This window comes from Sarcophilus harrisii, chromosome 2, assembly GCF_902635505.1.
Source record: "Sarcophilus harrisii chromosome 2, mSarHar1.11, whole genome shotgun sequence".
Taxonomy (NCBI): Eukaryota; Metazoa; Chordata; class Mammalia; order Dasyuromorphia; family Dasyuridae; genus Sarcophilus; species Sarcophilus harrisii.
Window position 1 is genome coordinate 351,603,523 of NC_045427.1, and position 18,452 is coordinate 351,621,974.

An 18,452-nucleotide genomic window follows, 5' to 3' on the forward strand; every position below is an offset into this window, starting at 1 on the left:
ATAATGTTTTGGTCATGTATACTTATTGTGTATACAAGTTATATTTTAATATATTTAACATCTACTGGTCATCCTGCCATCTAGGGGAGGGGGTGGGGGGGGGTAAGAGGTGAAAAATTGGAACAAGAGGTTTGGCAATTGTTAATCCTGTAAAGTTACCCATGTATATATCCTGTAAATAAAAGGCTATTAAAAAAAAATAAAAAAAAGATATAAAAAAATAAATAAATAAAATAGAAGGTACTACAAACTATACTAGGATTTCAGTTCCTCGATCTCTTCATTACCCAGCATTCTTCATGGTAACAATGTAAATAGTGTGGAGGAAAGTTATAGACAAATAAGTATTTAGATCTTCTCTAGAAGATTATCACTTAATCCTCTATGCTTTCCACTTGTTTTCCCTCACCCCAAATTTGTCCTAATTATCAACCCTATCTATGGTATCCCTCCCAACCTATGTCTACCTCAAATACTATTCTACCAAATATGCATTATAAAAAAAAATTCTTAAAGGTTTCACAAAAATCATACAGAAGAGATATGCTATTGACAAGTATTTATTCTTTCATAAAGACTATAGCATTGTGAATCATCAGTTTTTTTTTGTCTTCACTTCTACTAATGGATTTTTTACTTCAGAGGTAAATACATCTTTAAGCAAAATTAAAAATAAAAAATAAGCAAAAATTCACTTCCTCAAGGCATGTTAAGAATTACAAAATATATATTACATTTGTAATTTTTAAAAAAGATTAAATTGTACTCCAAAACCCACTTATTACAATGTTATTCATCAGAATATGTATCTACCCAATTAATTTCCTATACAACTAGACATCAGTGGATCCAAAAATTTACTGTATGAAGCCTGCCTGAAGTCCTAGCTAAACTTATCATGAACAACTCTGAAACTTGTTTGGGTTTTAATTTTTCCTAAGACAATATGCTAACGACAAGTACATTTTGTTGCTATCATGTCTTCATATTCTTTATAAGCGATAGAGCCATCAGGCTCAATAGTCAAGACACTCAGGGGACTGTACTTAGCAGGCACACAGGAAGGCTTTGGGATGGAGGAGTCTAACTTCTCATAGATTAAATTTTGTACCATAGTATGGAAAGGAGAACCATACCGATGCCCAACAAACCTGGGACAGTCACCTTTGCAGTATCTAGGATTATATCTATGTGGTGCTACAATCCAGTTGTCCCACTTTAGCTGGCTAAAGCTCAGCTTAAAGTCATGGAGCTCACACTCATTTTCAGGAAACAGAAATTGCTTGAAATATTCACTCAGGTTGTAAGAAACTGGTATTTTGGGATTTCTTGCTTTGGATTCTCCTACTCCTTTATTTCTTCGATGGCGGGAAGATTTTCTGTCCCAAGTCAGTTTTTCTTCCATTTTGTATCTAAGGGAATTCCATCTATGGTAAGCCTGAGCACTGGTATCATTCAGATATACTAATAGTGATGGGGACATTAATATGGCCATGTCAAATATTTCATCCTGTACTGGATTCTGTTGATCTTTGAGACAAGTAAAATTCACAGCCATGCTGATATTTTTCTTGTTGGAAGCAACTAGAGGCTGAAGCAAAGTAGTCACATCTATTTCAATCCACTTATGATTTTTTCTAAATCCAAACTGTAAATTAAAAGTGTAGGACTGTGGAGACCTGAAAGAAGATGGGCTAGAACACTCAGGTTCTTTTACAACTATATGGCACATACACTTCATGGTGGGAGAAAAAGAAACAGAGTTTTTCAAAGAATATAGCAAAACAGACTTGAGTAAGTGTTCTAGGGCAGTAATATGGTCCAGGTTAAACAGAAGATCCATTGATTGAAGAACTCCTAAGGGGGAGAAAAAAAAAAACAAAACCCACCACAGGTGCTTCAATATTAATGAGGCAGAACATTTAGAAATCAAGTCTAATGGACAACCTAATAGCAAGAATAACAAAAGTTAACATTTCACACATACTGTTTTCCCTTCAAGTAAGGGAAGAAGGGGAATTCAGACACCCTCTAAATGACCTTACACAATAGAGATCAGATAAAGGACATTTATTAGTATATTCATTTTCAAAACTCTTGATAGCTAATCACCAAGAAAAATCCTGATACCTTTGAGGCTTAATGAAAGCAATCAGACTGGTGGACTTTAAAAGTGAAGATTATCTTATTAAAGAGAAACTAGAAAGGTGGGGAAGGGGAGGGGGGGGGGGACTAGCTGAGTCCTTAAATTTCCTTTCTCTTAAAAAGCCATATTCTTTTATGCATATTTTATCCAATTTGTTTTTCTATTAAAATGGGTTTCTTTGATTAAAAAAAAAAAAAAAAAGGCTGCAATTACAACATATATTGGCATAGGAAAATTTAAAATTAAAATAATTTTTTTTTTAAAAAAGGGAAAGACAGGAATCTCTTGATAGAAAAATAGGTATTAGGTATTTCTTTATGTTTGGGTCTTAAGGAACCATTTTCCATACCAAACTGCACAACTGATATCTGAATCAAGCACTGTGATGAACCAGTATGTATGATCAATTACCTTTCCTTCTTCCCTTCTATAGTACCTTCTCTCCACCCCAAGTCATAGCCTGAGAAATTCTGTGGGTACACACCTGTGACATGGCCCCAAGAAGGCTGTTGTTGCTGTGCACTTGGTGTGAATAGACGGACAGTGTTGTAGAGGTGACTTCTGTCAGACTTAGGAATTCCTTCCTTGGTGACATATGCTTTATAAAGCCTCTTCATATAATGCAGGGCTCTTGAATCAGGTTGTAGCCTTGGTGCCCCAGGAAGATGGCGGTCAACTAACACCTTGTGAAGGGGTGGAAAGAGACCTGCTCTAATTTCTTCTTCTAAAGGCTTCTTCCAAGACAAGGGCTTATCCTCAAAGAAAGCTTCTCCACTTGTTACAGATCCAGCTTCATCCTCAATGGTTTGAGACCCTAGACTAAGGGAAAAAAACATCCAGGCTGAACAGCAAAAATGGAAGATGAATGGGCTGGTCATTTCCATAGTTTGGGGAGACTTAACAAGACCCACATCTCCCTAGGCCTGGTTACTCTCTAAAGTATGGAGGGGAGCCAGCTGCTGTCTTAAAAAAGTTTAAGGTGGGATGGGGGAGGAGTTAGATGATAAGGGTTCCCAGCTGTGATGATAATTTTGTCAGCTCTAGAATATTCAATTTGTCCCATTAGATTGATTTATTTGGCTATTTCTTCTTTATTCCCCTTTCCTCAAACTTTTGAAAAATCTTTTAAATTACAAGTGTGCTGTAATTGCCTCCTGAATGAATAAAAGATCCTGGAGAATGATCTTCTAATCAGGGTCTCCCTATTTTACTTTGATAAAAAATTATAACACTTGAACTCTTTTGCCCAAGAAAAAGACAAGCAATGGATATTGGTGATGATTCTGTCTGCTTTGATGTCAATCCTGTTTATGGTAGTTAATGGACTTATACATCTATTCCAAATGCTTTCCCCTGAAATCAAGTACTTAGAATAGACCGATTCAAAAGTAACTATTTAAATGTCAACATGCTGGCCAGAAAAGTTACTTCACTGATTTTCAAAAAAGTAAAGATCTGTTAGGTGCCTTAATTCTCCTACATGGTTAGACATAAAACTTTTCATTTGTAATATGTGATAGCTTAATTTGCTGGCCAGTTAGATTAGGTAAAAGGTTTAGTATCCTGGTTTCTTTTCTACATTTATTTTTGATTCATTTTGAAATTCCAAATTGCTCTTTTTTGTATTTGCATACTCAGTTACAGATTTTTTGGTTTTGAAAATCCTTGACTGTAAGATGGCATGATTTTTTTAATCATGTTATGTTTTAATCATGGTTATGTTTTGGCATCTAACTGGTGGTGAATACCTTCTGGGAGAATTTTCTCTTGAGTTTTGAATGGAGTGGGTACTTTACTTGGAAGTGAATGGATATTATGTTTCTAAAAATGAGTCAAGGACCTCCTCTAAAAACTTATGTTAAAGTTTGAGACACACAGTGCTACCCTGAAAAAAAAAGTTAAAGGTAAACATTACACCCCAGTACTACAAAATACAGAACAGTTTATGCATTACTCAGACTGATGAAACTGTGGCAAATTGACAGTTCATTGACTGCCACTGGTAAGCCGATTTATTTGTCTTTAAATCAATGAATTCTAATTTTAACCCCTACACTTGTAGGTAGTATAAAGTTTGAGGCTGCAGATTTAATTTTATATTAAATTTAATTTAAATTTTTTAATTTTAATACAATGAAAATTATGAATCAAATCGAGCTATATCAATATTTATATATTCATAAAATGCTGTGATAGCAGCAGTAGGGCATAGTACGTAGAAATAAAGCTGCAGCCAAGAAGACACAGATTCCTGAAGCATCTCTGAATAAACTGATGTTGGGCAAATCACTTAACTTCTCAATACACAGACAATTCCCTAAGATTATAAATTGCAGAGTAGGTGTCTACCTGCATTAGTAGAGAGAGCCTCCTTTTCAGAATGCTCCTAGAATAATTAAATCACAGTTCTGCCTTCCCCTTCCTTATTTTCCTCCCCCTTTAATAAAAAATCACTGTGTTATGACTTATTTGGAAGGTTTTTTGAACAGCCAGCCATCAGAACTTCAAAATACCCAATACTTCAGTATTTTAATGAATCTGTGATTACTTCCCAAAACTACCTTTCTCTCCTCAAGTCTTCCACACCACTTCCTCTCCTTCTCAGCAGAGAACCTCATCTTATACTTTATGGAAGAAATTAGTCTTTCACTGAGGTCCCTCTTCTCCATCTCCTCTATTCAGCACCTCAAAACTCCATTCTCTCCTCTTTTGTTCCATTCTCTGATGAAGTTAACTCCTTCTTTGTTAGAGTGAATCCCTCTGCTTGTCACCTTGATCCCATTACTTCACATCTTCTTTGGAAAATTGTCCCCTCAAGCTCTCGTCCTATTTCTTTCCTCTCATATCTCAATTCTTTAAAAAAAAAAAAAAAAAAAAAAAAAAAAAAAAAAAAAAAAGGCTTCTACACTGCTAATCCTTTCCATCTTCTCAGTCCTTTATAATCTGTCTTTTAACTTACTCATTCTCTGCTTTTTCCTGAAACTGCTTTTTCCTGAAACTGCTTTTTCCAAATTACCAATTATTTCTTAAATGCCAAATCTAAAAGCCTTTTTCTCAGTTTTGAATCTTTTTGATCTCTCTATGACATTTTATACTGGTGATCTACACCTTCTCCTAGATATTCCCTCAGCACTAAATTTTCATGATACCATCCTAATGGTTCTCCTACTTACATGCCTGCTACTTCTAAATCAACTTTGTCAGGTTCTGACCCTAACCATGGATATCCTCCACAATTCTGTCCTGGGCACTATTTTCTCTAATCTTTCTTAGAGATTTCCCCAGATTTTATGGATTTAACTCTTAGCTCTATACAGATGATTCTCATATCTCCATAATCCTACTAAACCCTAATCTTGTGCTACCAATTGCCTATTGGATATATCCAGTTAGACATTCAGTAGTTTTCTCATATCCCAAATGTCAAAAGATAATTTATTATCTTTCTCAAAAAGTCTTTCCTTTTTTCCAACATTCGTATTTCTGTTGAGGCCTTTAGATACTTTATCACTGATTTTTGTAGCTGATTCCTACCTTACCTCATACATCTATAGCACTCAATTGTGAAATTTTGTCACTTCTATCTCTACAACATCGACCATATTCAGCCCCTTCTCTCCATTTATCCCACCACTGTCCTGGTTCAGGTCCTCATCACCTTTCACCTGGAATATTGCAAAAGTTCCCTAATTGATTTCCCTCCATTAAAGTTTTTCCTGTCCAAGTCATCCCCATACAGCTGCCAAATGGATATTTGTAAAGCACAGATCTAACCCATCCCCTTTTTGTTTAATAAGTTCCACCTTGCCTCTGGATAATAAATTATGAATTCTTCTTTGGTTCATTTAAAGTCCTTTACAATCTAAATTCCAGTTTATATGTGATTTCCCTTTATGCTAATGATGTTCCAACCAAATTTGCCAATTTATCTAATCGACTTCATAGGATTACAGAATGTGATGTGTTTTGGCCAGGACCTACATCATATCCCACTGGGATACATACTGCTTGGGTGTGAGAATAAGAATTTAAAGATAATGGGGTGGGGCATAGAAAAATATGATTGGGAAAAGTAAGATATGTGATTCAAATGGACCTTATCTTGATTATTGTCAAAACAACTGCTAGGCTGATTTTAGCACTCAGGATTTGGGAATAAAAGTAATTGCAGAGAGAGGGGTCTTTTTTTTTTTTTTTTTTTTTTTTGACAAGTCACAAAGCATTTATTAATATCTGGTACTGTGCTGTGCATGATATTAAGTGCCAGAAACTGTGCTAAGCACTGGGCTCTGAGAAAGGCAAAATTTTGGTTCCTGCCTTCAAAGAGCTCACCATTTAACAGAAGTACTTTCAAGTATTTCTCATGAAAAGATCAGAACTGATTCAATTGATCAAGGATGGACAGAAGCAGCTACACCCAAAGAAAGAACACTAGGAAATGAATGTAAACTGCTTGCATTTTTGATCTTCTTCCCAGGTTATTTATACCTTCTAAATCCAATTCTCCCTGAGCAACAAGAAAACTGTTCGGTTCTGCACACATATATTGTATCCAAGATCTACTGTAATCTATTTAACATGTATAGGACTGCTTGCCATCTTGGGGAGAGGGTGGAGGGAGGGAGGGGAAAAATGGGAACAGAAGTGAGTGCGAGGGATAATGTTGTAAAAAATTACCCTGGCATGGGTTCTGTCAATAAAAAGTTATTAAAAAAAAAAAAAAGAAAAAAGAAAAAGAAAAGAAAAGATCAGAACTGAGTAGGAACATTGAAATACTAAAGCTAGAGAAAACTAGAAAGATAAATTTATTTAAGCAGTTGGAAGGTGCTTATAATGATGTAATGCTAACATTCAGAAAAGGAAAAGGAGAAATGTGTCTTTTCAAGGTCTTAATGTGGACAAAAAAGAAGAAATGGACAAAAGAAAGTTGAATGAGTATACATATTTTAGAGTGAAAAATACTAAACTCAACAATTTGAAAAACTATATAAAAATATAGTAAACTCAACAAATGGGAATAAGGAGAAGTTAATAATCCAGAAGAACAATGACAAGCATATAAACTTCATGATCCTAAAGGGGAAAGTAAAAGAGAGTGGAGAAAAGAAAGGAACTATATTTAATGAAATGCCTTAGATCACCTCCTGGACCATTTGGGAACAGCAGAACAAGTTATAATATGTGAATATAATGGAATATTATTGCAACAGAAAAAATTATGGAAAATAATTTCAGAGAATCCTAAGTAGCACAAACTAAGTACCTAGAACCAAGAGAATAATTTTTACAAGATAAAAATATTGTAAAGAAAAATAATTTTGCAAGTCTATATGTAGAAAGAGATACATTTTTGGACATAGCCACTATATGAATTAATTTTGCTAGATGCGCTTACATCTTTTTTGTTACAACTTTTTTATCTTTCTTTTTATTTTTAATTGTGGGGAGGTCGGAGGGAAAATGTGGGGAAGTTGAAGAATTAATAATAGTGATGCCAAAAAAAGACGGCCAATGAAACATTTTTTAAAACATAATTTTAAACATTTTAAATGAAACAAATTTTTAAATTCTTGCAGAAGACAGGTACGAAAAGTCATATGATAAACAAATTGGGAGAGCAAGAAAGAAATTATTTTTAGATGAATGTTAGAATCACTTAAGATAAAGTGGACATTTTTTTATTATATAGCTCCAAATAGATATAAAAAGTCATACCACAAACAAATTACAGCAGCAAGAAAAAAAATTACTTTTTCTACATATGAATAGGGTTTATGACTAAACGTGATGGGATTACACAAGATAAAATGGAAAATGTTGATTATATGAAATTTAAAAGTTTTTGCACAAACAAATGTGATATATTCAAAATTAGTGCCTCCCTTTTATTATTTCCTATTTATTTCTGAATGTATCTTGTTTAGTATATATTTGTCTGCATGATGTTTCCCCAATTAGATTGTAAGCTCCTTGAGGGCAAAGACTATCTTTTTGCCTTTTTTTTTTTTTTTTTTTTTTTTGGTATCTCTAAAGCTCAGCAGTTTGTGGCACATGGTAGATGCTTAATAAAAATTTCTTGATTGATTAACATAAGGGATATAGTAGCTGGAAAAAATTCTTTGCAGCAAGTTTTTCTGATAAAAAAAACAACAAACTCATATCCAAGATATAAAAGGAACTCATTCAAAATGATAGGAATAAGAGCCATTCTCCAGTAGCTAAACAGTCAAAAGAAATAAACAGGCAGTTTTCAAAACCTCTAAATCATTACTTACTAGAGAAATGTAAAGCAAAGTAATTTTGAGGTTCCATATCACATTATGTGCCTAAGAAAGATGACTACAAAAAAAAAAAAATGACAAAAATCAGAGGGGCTGTAGGAAAACAAATACACAAGTGAGGTTGCTAGATGGTGCTATAGTGCACAAAGCACTGGGTCTGGAATTAGGAAGATGCAAGTTCAGTCTGAGATACTTACTAATTGTGTGATCCTGGGCAAATCTTTTTTGCCTCAGTTTCCTCAACTGTAAAATAAGGATAATAATGGCACATACCTCAAAGGGTTGTTTTGAGTTTCATACAAGATTGCATTTGTAAAGTATTTGCTACAGAGTACAGAGCTTGGCACAAAGTAGGTGCCACATAAGTGCTTGTTCTCTTCTCTTTCCCTAGAGCACTATTGGAGAAGTGTGAATTAATCCAACCAATCTGGAAAATAATTTGGAACTATGTTCAGAAATTTACTAATCTATGCATAACCGTTGACCCAAATATACCATTGCTAGACTAACACCCCAAGGAAACCAAAGAGAAAAAGAATATACGTACATATATATATATATATATATATATATATATATATATATATTTATAGTAGCTCCTTTTATTAATTAAAGGGGAAGAGATGTCCTATTGGGGAATGGCTTAACAAATATGGTATATGGATATAATGAAATATTGTTGTAACATAAGAAATAACTAAATGAACAATTTCATAGGAAACTAAAATACCTTCATGAGCTGATCCAGCACAAAATGAGAATAATTTAAACAGTGATAAGATTGTAGGAAAAACAAATTTTAAAATGAATTTTAAATGCAAAGACATCTATTTTTGAAAATGATTGATGTATTTATTTTGATGGAGTGTGTGTGTGTGTATGTGTTGAGGGGTTTAAAAATATATTTGTTATGTTAAGGGATTTTAAATATATTTAAATATATATTTTTTTCAATTGGGGCAGAGGAGGTGTGAGGACAGATTAATTAAAAATGTTTATTACTTGAAAAATTAAAATGCAAAAAAGATAACAGACGGAAATGTAAAAAAAAATAGACATGTAGTACAGGTTTTAAAAAGTAACGTGTAATTGATTACACTTATTTTTAAAGCAAGTGGTATGAAATGGAGATTCATGGTTTCATATACAACACTCTTCTATTTACATGGAAATGCTAATTTTCTGTGTTTAAGAACATAATAAAATATGAAAGTTAAAAAAAGAAAAAAGATCATTGAGCTCTTAAGACTTAATGGATATTCCAAAGCTCTGAGTCATCCCACCCTGCCTTGCTGACCAATTATAGACAGGTGAAAACTCAGAAGCAGTTTTAGAAGTTTAGATCCACAGAGTTCCTTAGACATTTATCCATCCCAACTTATTCATAGGGATGGGGAAGAACAACACTGAGAGTTCCTACAGTTGATGATATGGTCTTCTGTGGAATATTGCTTTGAAAAATTAGACTTAATGTGTGTGGGGGAAGGGGGAAGGGAGAAGGAATATTCTCACACAAAAAAACTTAGATGGGAATTGGACATATATTGGTCAGTAATTACTAGAATCTTGCTGGAGCGCAACCTTCTATACCACTTCCTGGCACTCTCCTTACCATGACCCTATTCTTCAGCCATTTTCTTTCTACTGAAAATTTGTACTCTACCCAAGTACTGATTGATTGCAGTTGAAATGTATCTTATGGCTGAGGGAGTTTGGCCCTTCTCAACTATCTTTTTTCCAATCAACTTCTGCCACCTCTTCTACCATATTCCACCACTGGGTTCCTCCAACTCTGCCAGGTGATCTTTTACTTTATCTTGATAGGTCCTAGGACCTCACTACATCTTGAAGCATTCTCCTCACCTTTCTTCCCCTATTAGTTTCCCAGCTCCCTTCCTAATTGTATCGTTTGCTTGTACTCGTATACTTCTCCCATTGTTGTCCAATCATTTTCAATGATCTTTGGGGGTTTCCTTGACAAAGATAACGGAATGATTTGCAATTTCCTTCTCCAGCTCATTTTACAGATGAAAAAAACCTGAAGTAAATGGCGTTGAGTGAATTATTCTGAATGAGTGTCTGAGGTTGGATTGGAACTGAGGTCTTCCAGACGCCAAATCCAGTTCTCTATCCACAGCCACCTAACCCCCCATATAGAGTTGTAAATGCTTAATAATTCTCTTTCCCTCTCTATAGCCCGTGAAATAGAAAAACCACAGAGATATTGCGGTGAAATCCACAAGATTTGTCAGCTTATTAGAACTCTCCCTCCTCCTTCCAGACTCCAAGTGTTTTCTTCTATAGTATAATGTGTGTGTGTGTGTGTGTGCATACACAGACACAGATATTAATAGTATTAATATATAGAATAACAAGAGAACTCCTCTAGGATCAACTTGTTGATTCTAGAGATAAAGAAACTAAGGCCAAAAAAAAGGTAAAAGGATTTGTCCAAGGTCACACAGCTAGGGTCTGAGCTGCGAATCAGAGACAAAAAAATCCAAGTGCAGCGGCTCGGTCCATCATCACCTATTTCGTTGTTTATTTATTACTGTACGTTTGATCTCCCTTAACCATAGCATATACATTCCGCTAGGTGGCGCCATAGTGAGTGCAGCGCAGGCCCAGAGTCAGACTCCTCTCGGAGTTCAAACTCGGTCTCGGACGTTACTAACCGCGTGAACGAATGACTGAATGGGGGGACTCAGCGAGTGAGTGAATGATACAAAAAGGCCTTATTTACTTCCTGCCACTGGGGAGAGAGCAAGTGCATTTCCCAGGTATCAGGGAGGAAAGGGGCACGCTCGGGGAAACGGATCCCGGCTCCGTCGCGGACAGCCAGCCTCGCCTATTACAGCTTCTCCTGCCTTCCGCGAGCTTCCCTCTCACTCCGGGACCCTCCCCGCATTGGGCTCCTCGGTTTCCGCTGGGTGTGTACCCTTGAGGCGCATTTCCGCCCCCGCAAGAACTGCAACATGGTCTCTCCCGGAAGTTGTATTATTCCACCCGCCTACTTGCCCCGGAAGTGTAAGAGTCGCGAGGTCCGAGCCGCCGTCTGGAGGGCAAAGCGTCCTGAGGAAGGTGAGTGCCGGCGGCTTTTCTAGAACGGGAGCGCCGGCCGCCGGGCCCGGGGTCCCCATATCAGTAACTGTTTCTGCCCCTCCAGGACCGAAGGCGCCGCGAAGATGGGCCGCGAGTTCGGGAATCTGATCCGAGTGAGGCACATCATTTCCTACAGCCTCTCTCCGTTTGAACAGAGAGCCTTCCCCAGCTACTTCACCAAGGGCATCCCGAACGTGATTCGCAGGACTCAGGACAGCATTCTGCGGGTCGCCCCTCGTAAGTGCGGTTCCGGGCCCGGGGGGCGGGAACGCTAGGGCGCCGGCCCCCGGTGCGGCGGCCTCCTCGCTCCCTCCCCAGGGGAGGCTTCGCGAGCTTCGGGTCATGAAGCGTGTAATCCGCGGGACCCCGGCAAGCTAGGGAGCAGGGGACCCCGGCTCTGCGCGCCGCTGTCGGTGCCACGGCCATTAGCGGCATGGAAGCTCATTTATCCTCCGCTTACTGCCTGTAAATTACAAGCTGAAGGTGCTCGGGTTCGGTGTGCGGGAAACTGTCAGTCAGCCTAAGCGGCTCCTTCATCCAGTAACAATAGTCTGCATCTATATAGGGACGGGTGGTTTCCCAAGCACTTTGCTTACAGCAACCCTGAAAGCGCCCTGTAGCTACATTCTAATTAATGGCAAATCCTGGGCGTGATCCCAGATTTGGAGACCACTTAATTTGAAATAGGAAGTTGGGTCTTTCAAATGAATTTATATAAAAAGCTGACCTAGGAAGACTGTACGTGGTCCTAGCATCTTTTAAAATATATTTTTCATTTATTTTGTTTAATCGTAATTACTTTTTTAAAATGTATTAATATTCACTTGTTTAATTCTTCCAAATACTGACTTTTCCCTTCAGTTTAAGAGGGCAAGCAATTTGATATCGCATAAAACATATTTCCGTATTAGCCTTAGTGTGGAAATGCTGGATCTAAAGTGAGAAAGGTTCATCTTCCTGAATTCAAATTTGGCCTCAGATACTTATCTGTGTGACCTTGGGCAAGTCACAACAGGACTGAACAACATATATTTTTTTAACTGTTAAATAGATACAATGTAACACCTTCCATAATATCTTCTAGGTCTAGGAATGGTTGGTGCAGGCAATAGTCATCATTACTTCGTGCTACTTTAACAAAGTAAAAGACCTACTCTGCTTGCTGGTCCAATAGTCTTTTGTGTGTGCTTACTATTTTTTCTTGATTTTGGTTCTTAAAGCATTTATAGGCTTATACTTCCTCTATACCTGGGGAACGCAGGAGTTTGAGAAATCAAAGAGGAAGAAGCCAGCTGATTTTGAAGAAAACAAATAAGCAACACAGAGGAAAGTACAACAGTCTTGGTTCCTTGGAGGTCAGCTTTTGTGATTCCAATAGAAGAAGAGTGTATAAAATAGTTTGAAGATGCAATAAACTTGACATTTCACAAACTGTAATAGTGTGGGCTTTTTCTTCTGTCTTCTTTTTCTTCTTCTTTTTTTTTTTTTTTTTAAGTAAAAAAATGATATTGTGTAAAATATTCCAGAACCCTCACCTGGGAGATATACTTTCCCTTCCCTTCTTTTGCAAGTACCATCTATTTAGCAGCATTTATTAATATTCTGTTATATGTCAGGTACTATGCTGGATAAAAAGGTTATAAAAACAAAATAGACCTTAACCTCAAGGAACTTTGGAAAGAATTACCTGGAAGTTAAATACAAGATATCTACTAAGTAATTTCAGGTGTTGTCAATTTAGGAATAGGAAGTGGGGATTAGGATAGGCTTGCCTTAGAGGAAACTGAAGGAAGCCAAGGATTCCATCAGGTAGAGACAAGGAAGGAATACTTTCCAATCATGTAGGACAGCCCATGCAAAGACATGAATGTAGGAGATGCAGTGTTGTGTACAGGGAAAATAAAAAAGGCCTATATAACTGAAATGTAGACTGTTTTCTGATTAACTCCAAAAAAGACTATAGCCATATTGTGCATTCATCCTAGAACCCCAAAAGAGTCTTTGTGGCATCATTTGGAGGAATGTGACATAACCAGACTTGTGCTTTAGGAATATTAATTTGTTGTGTGAAGGGTGAATTTGAGACTAGAGTCAAGAAAACCAATTAGGAGGTTGTTGATTTAGAGTTTAGCAAGAGGTAATGAAGATCTGAAAGTGATTGATAACCAAGTAAAAAGAGGATAGATATCTGTCACAAGACAATGTGAAAGTATCAACAAGACTTGACAGCATCTTACCAAAGTGAAAAAAAGGGAAATGTTGAGAATGACTCCTGGTTGAGGACCTTGGTAAATGGAAGATTTCATTTTGACAATTAGACGCTTGGTAAGCATGGAAAGAGTGCTTTAAGTTGTACAATAAAGTTGAAGTTAGATTATAAGGAATTGAGAAGCGAATGGGAGATGAAAAGTGGAGGTAATGAATGTAGATAGTTTTTTCAAGGAATTTGGTTATTAAAAGGAGAATTGTGATAATATTTTAAGAGGGTAATAGAATGAAGTAAAAGTTCAGATGTATGAGATTTTGAGCATGTTTGTAAGCAGTCGAGATGAGCCAATATATATAAGGAAAGATTGCACACTGCCCAAGGACTTTTACCTAGTTCAAGTTGGTTTCGGATGGTTTGAACAAATTTTCTGGGGTCTAGAAAGATAAGGTGCCTCACATCCCCTCAAGCTGATTTTGAAAGGTGATAAATAACACAGGCTGTGACATATGCTTATGACCCAATGTGATTGGTACATGTTGCATTTATATACATTGTTTCAAAAAAGGTGATTCTGACCTGTTCATGGATGACAAGTGGCTGATAGTTCCTTTGTTCTTAATAGATTGATCTTTTTTGTAAAAAGGATTTTTTCTCAAGCTTTTTTTCCTCATTGAAGAAAACAAATATGAACTGCTTAAAAGATCAAAAATGGCTAGAAGTCTCACACTGATCTGGACTAATGACCGAAGAAAGTTGGAGAATTTAATTCAGTATAGTCAAAGTTTGGGAGTTGGGGAATTTAGGTATAACCTTCAAACCATTTATTCAGAAAATATGAAGTGTCTTTTATTTGAACTTTCAATACTAGAGATAGAAAAATAGATATGATACAGGCCTTGCTCAAGCATCTTGCAATGTAAAATGGAGGATAAGTGCACAAATAATTGATTAAAGGGGAAAAGATGAGTGCAAGGAAGTTTTTGGAAAAAATGCCAGAATAACTTTGAGAAGTAGAAATCACTATCACCTTGGAAGATAAGGCAGGAAGGTTTAGGAAGGCTTTTTAGTGGGAAGATGTTACCTGAGATTGGACTTTAATAAAAGGGAGAATCTGTTGCAGATGTTGAGAATGTTGAGCAAAAGTATACAAGGATAAGAGAACATGATAAAAATGTTGTCCAGTTTGGATTTTAGATTATAAAGGATAGTGATACAAAGTAATTTGCAGCTTTATGGCAGAGGGATTTGAATACCAGAATCAAAAGTTATTGAATAAACAGTAAGGAATTATTAAAGCTTTTTTGGTAGAGAAAATATCAATAACTACTACATTGTGAAAGATGAGTAAGGAGATAAATAGACCAATTAGGAAACTTAAAACCTAGGACATTAAGTATGAAGAAATGAAGGCAAAGGGCAATTCAATTTAACTAGTATGATTAAGTGAATAGTTTGAACAAGATACTGAATTTGGCACTGGTCATATTAAGATCAAAATTATAGTCCTTAATTTGAAGTATAAAAACAATTAGGTAATGCAGTGTGATAGAGTGCTGGTCCTGATTTCAAATTCGGCCTCAGATATTTCCTAGCTGTGTGACCCTGAGCAAGTCACTTAACTGCCTCAGTTGCTCATCTATAAAATGAGCTGGAGAAAGAAATAAACCACTCCAGTATTTTTGCCAAGATCCAAATGGGATCACAGAGTCTAACAACTAAACACTGAACAACAAAAATCTTCAATGATATAACTTGGGGACATATCTTGTAAAAGAGGTGAAAGTCAGGAGGAAGTATATTCTAGGCATGGGGGCAGCTTGTGCAAATGTCTGTATGGTATTGGGTCTCCATAGATAGTAAATGAACTAATACCAAATTCAGGAACTGTAGTAGAATAGTTTGGCTAGAATATTGAATTTGAAAGAGAGTGATGCGAAATGGAAAGGCAGTCTAGAGCTAGATTGTGCATAAGTTTAAATTCGAAGATGAGTAATTTGTATTTTATTCCACTGAAGATTCTTAAGGAGGAATGACATGGTCAGATCTTTGCTTTAGGAAGGTTGTAAACTCTGAGGGAAGAGATTGTAAACAGAGAAAACAGGAGACTTTCTAAGTCCAGGTGAGAGGAAACAAGGTCCCAAAACAGTTTGATGCACGTAGAAGTAGAAAGAATGTGAGAGATGTGGAAGCAGAATTGACAAGACTTAATAAGGAGAAGGAAGTCAAGAATGATTTCATCGTGAGTTTCAGTAACTGAAAAGCTGGTTGAATTCCCTCAAGAGAAAACGGAAGTCTGGAGTTGAGATGTTCAGTAGAGTAGAATGTTTAGTTTTGTCTTAGATGGGTTGTATTTGAGATGGTGACAGGCAGTTGATGATATGGGGACAAGCTCAGGAGAGAAATGAGGATTAAAATGTAAAAGTCATCTGCATAGAAATGACCACCATAGGAATTTCTGGGATCACTAAGTAAAGATAGAAGGGGAAGAAAAGAGATGCCAAAGGAAATGAGTGAAGAAAATAGTCTTGAGAAGTGACTTAAAACAGCCAGTGTGGGAGAGGGGATAGACTTATTTAGGGAAGAGTAAAAACATTTCTGTGCAACAGGTAGTGCTCAAAGAGACAAAAATTTGTAGTGGGCCTAGGTACATTTGTGTAACTCTTTTCAGTGACATTTAGTAGGAATTGGAAGAGTATTATATAAGCAGAATCAAGAAATCAGTTAATTTAATTCAGGACAGGAAATTATCAAGAATACTTCAAGGAGGGAGGCAGCTAGTTGGTGTAGTAGATAGAGGAACAGCCCTGCAGTCAGGAGGACCTGAGTTAAAATCTGGCCTCCAAAAAAAAAAAAAAAATCTGGCCTCAGATACTTAACATTTCCTGTCTCACACAGACACTGGGCAAGTCACTTGAGCCCAATTGCCTCAGCCAAAAAAAAAAAAAAAAAAAAAAAAAAAAGAAAGAAAACTTCAAGGATATAAGCCTGATGGTGGTGAAGAATCTTCAGTGGTTTCCTATTTACCTGTAGAATAAAATACAAATTACTCATCTTCGACAAAGTTGGTGTCAACAAAAATATCAAGAGGTAGAGAGAAGAGCAAATAATGATAAGTACAGTTTTACACATGCTGAATATCTAAGAAAACCAAAAGGGAGCCAGAAATGTAAATTAGCTCTGAGGTGGTCAGAGGTAAAGATATAAATTTGAGAGTCATCTACGTAAGGAAGATAATAGAAAGTGAATGAGATTGCCAAGGGAGAAATTGTATGATTGAAAGAGGGCAAAAGAAAGTACTTCTCTAGGAGCCTGACAATGAAGAAAAGAAAAAAAGAATAAAAGTATGAAGTAGTAAGGTCAAGAAAGCAGTTTTTTGGGATAGAGAAGAGAGCTTATTTGAGGGCTGAGAGGGAGGGATGGAAGATACATGGAAAGTAAGGATTGACGAAGGAAAGTGAGATCCTGGAATGAATAGGATTGTATGGCATTGGGATATGAGTGAGGTTAAAATTGTCAATAAGAAAGGTAAAATCTGCAATAACTGAGGAAACAAAAGTTTAAGCTTCTATCAATTTATTAAGCAATGCATGCCAATTGCATAACAAATTTGGCACTGGATACCAAATGCTGGAGGAAACAGATTTTTATGCATTAAAAAAATATTATCCAGGATTCAAGATTCTGATTTCTAATTGGAGAAAAGATTAGGAGCTTTTTCACTTTGGGAGAAGATGAATAGGTACAATTCCTTGAAGTCTGAAAAAAAAAGTTCCATTCTTCTCCAAGTGTCTATATTTAGTCAGAGGAATTGTACTAAAATTGACCAATACGGGATCAGTGAGAAAACCTGCATTAATTTTTGGATCTGCCTGGGTTTTTGGTCAGCATAACTTTGTTTCTTAATTAAATTCTCTTGTTGTTCTTCCTTTATTTTCTAAAAGAACCAGTGCCATTCAGGAGAGAGATGACTTGCAGATGAATTGGATTTAAGTGAGGCAGGGCTGTGTAAAGTTACCAGCTTCACTCTCTCGTCCAGTATCATCGTTTCAGTGCCACAGTGCCCAAGTGGCAAGACATAGGTGAGAATGACTGGCAGTAACTTCGGATGCAGTGGGAGACCCTGGCCTTTTTAAGTTACTAAGAGTTTCTAAGCAACAGGTAAAGATAGTCCAGCTTCCCATGCATACAGCCTAAGTTCAAACAACGCAGTAAAATTTTCTTATAATTTCCATAGTTGAACAGAAAGAGAACTAAGCTAGATCCATAACTGAGTCACAAGGTGAAGTCAGTGTGGTTCATTCCATCCCCACAATTCCCTCAGCAAGAGGAAGGGACAACTTTTTCTGGCTAGGGGTACAGAGGATAAAGTGGGAAAAAGATAGTAGGAAGATAAGAGAAGTAGAGAAAAGGAATTGAGTAACTTCAAGCTACTGATAAAGGCCTCTCACTAATTCAAAGTAATTTCTATTTTATCACTCATAAAGATAGCATGTCTGTCTAATCTGTCATAATCGACAAATCATTTCCTATCTTTTTTTTTTCCAACCTGTTGATTGTTAGATTGCTTTCTTCTACCTTACTATGATGGCTATTTAACATTTGGCCAAAGAACTTCCTTTAAAAAGCAAAAAAGAATGTTATACAAACTCAGTTACTTCAAAGTATATTTTCTCCCACAGATAATCAAGGACAGGGATAGCTAAGTGGTGCCATG

The 18,452-nt window shown here is 36.5% G+C and overlaps 2 protein-coding genes across 2 annotated transcripts; one reads left to right on the plus strand and one right to left on the minus strand.

Annotated features, from left to right (window-relative positions):
- Positions 1–542: 542 nt before the first annotated feature.
- Positions 543–3,086, minus strand: GDF9 (growth differentiation factor 9). The gene is made up of 2 exons (XM_003756483.2): positions 2,631–3,086; positions 543–1,857 (listed from the first exon to the last, which is right to left on the minus strand). Exons 1-2 carry the CDS (start codon positions 3,028–3,030, stop codon positions 950–952), a joined length of 1,308 nt encoding a protein of 435 aa, XP_003756531.1. The 5' UTR covers positions 3,031–3,086; the 3' UTR covers positions 543–949.
- An 8,339-nt stretch (positions 3,087–11,425) lies between these two features.
- On the plus strand, positions 11,426–12,966 carry LOC100934825 (cytochrome b-c1 complex subunit 8). The gene is made up of 3 exons (XM_003756484.3): positions 11,426–11,508; positions 11,594–11,766; positions 12,750–12,966. The coding sequence occupies exons 2-3, from the start codon at positions 11,613–11,615 to the stop codon at positions 12,842–12,844; spliced, it is 249 nt and encodes an 82-aa protein (XP_003756532.1). The 5' UTR covers positions 11,426–11,508; positions 11,594–11,612; the 3' UTR covers positions 12,845–12,966.
- The last annotated feature ends 5,486 nt before the right edge of the window (positions 12,967–18,452 follow it).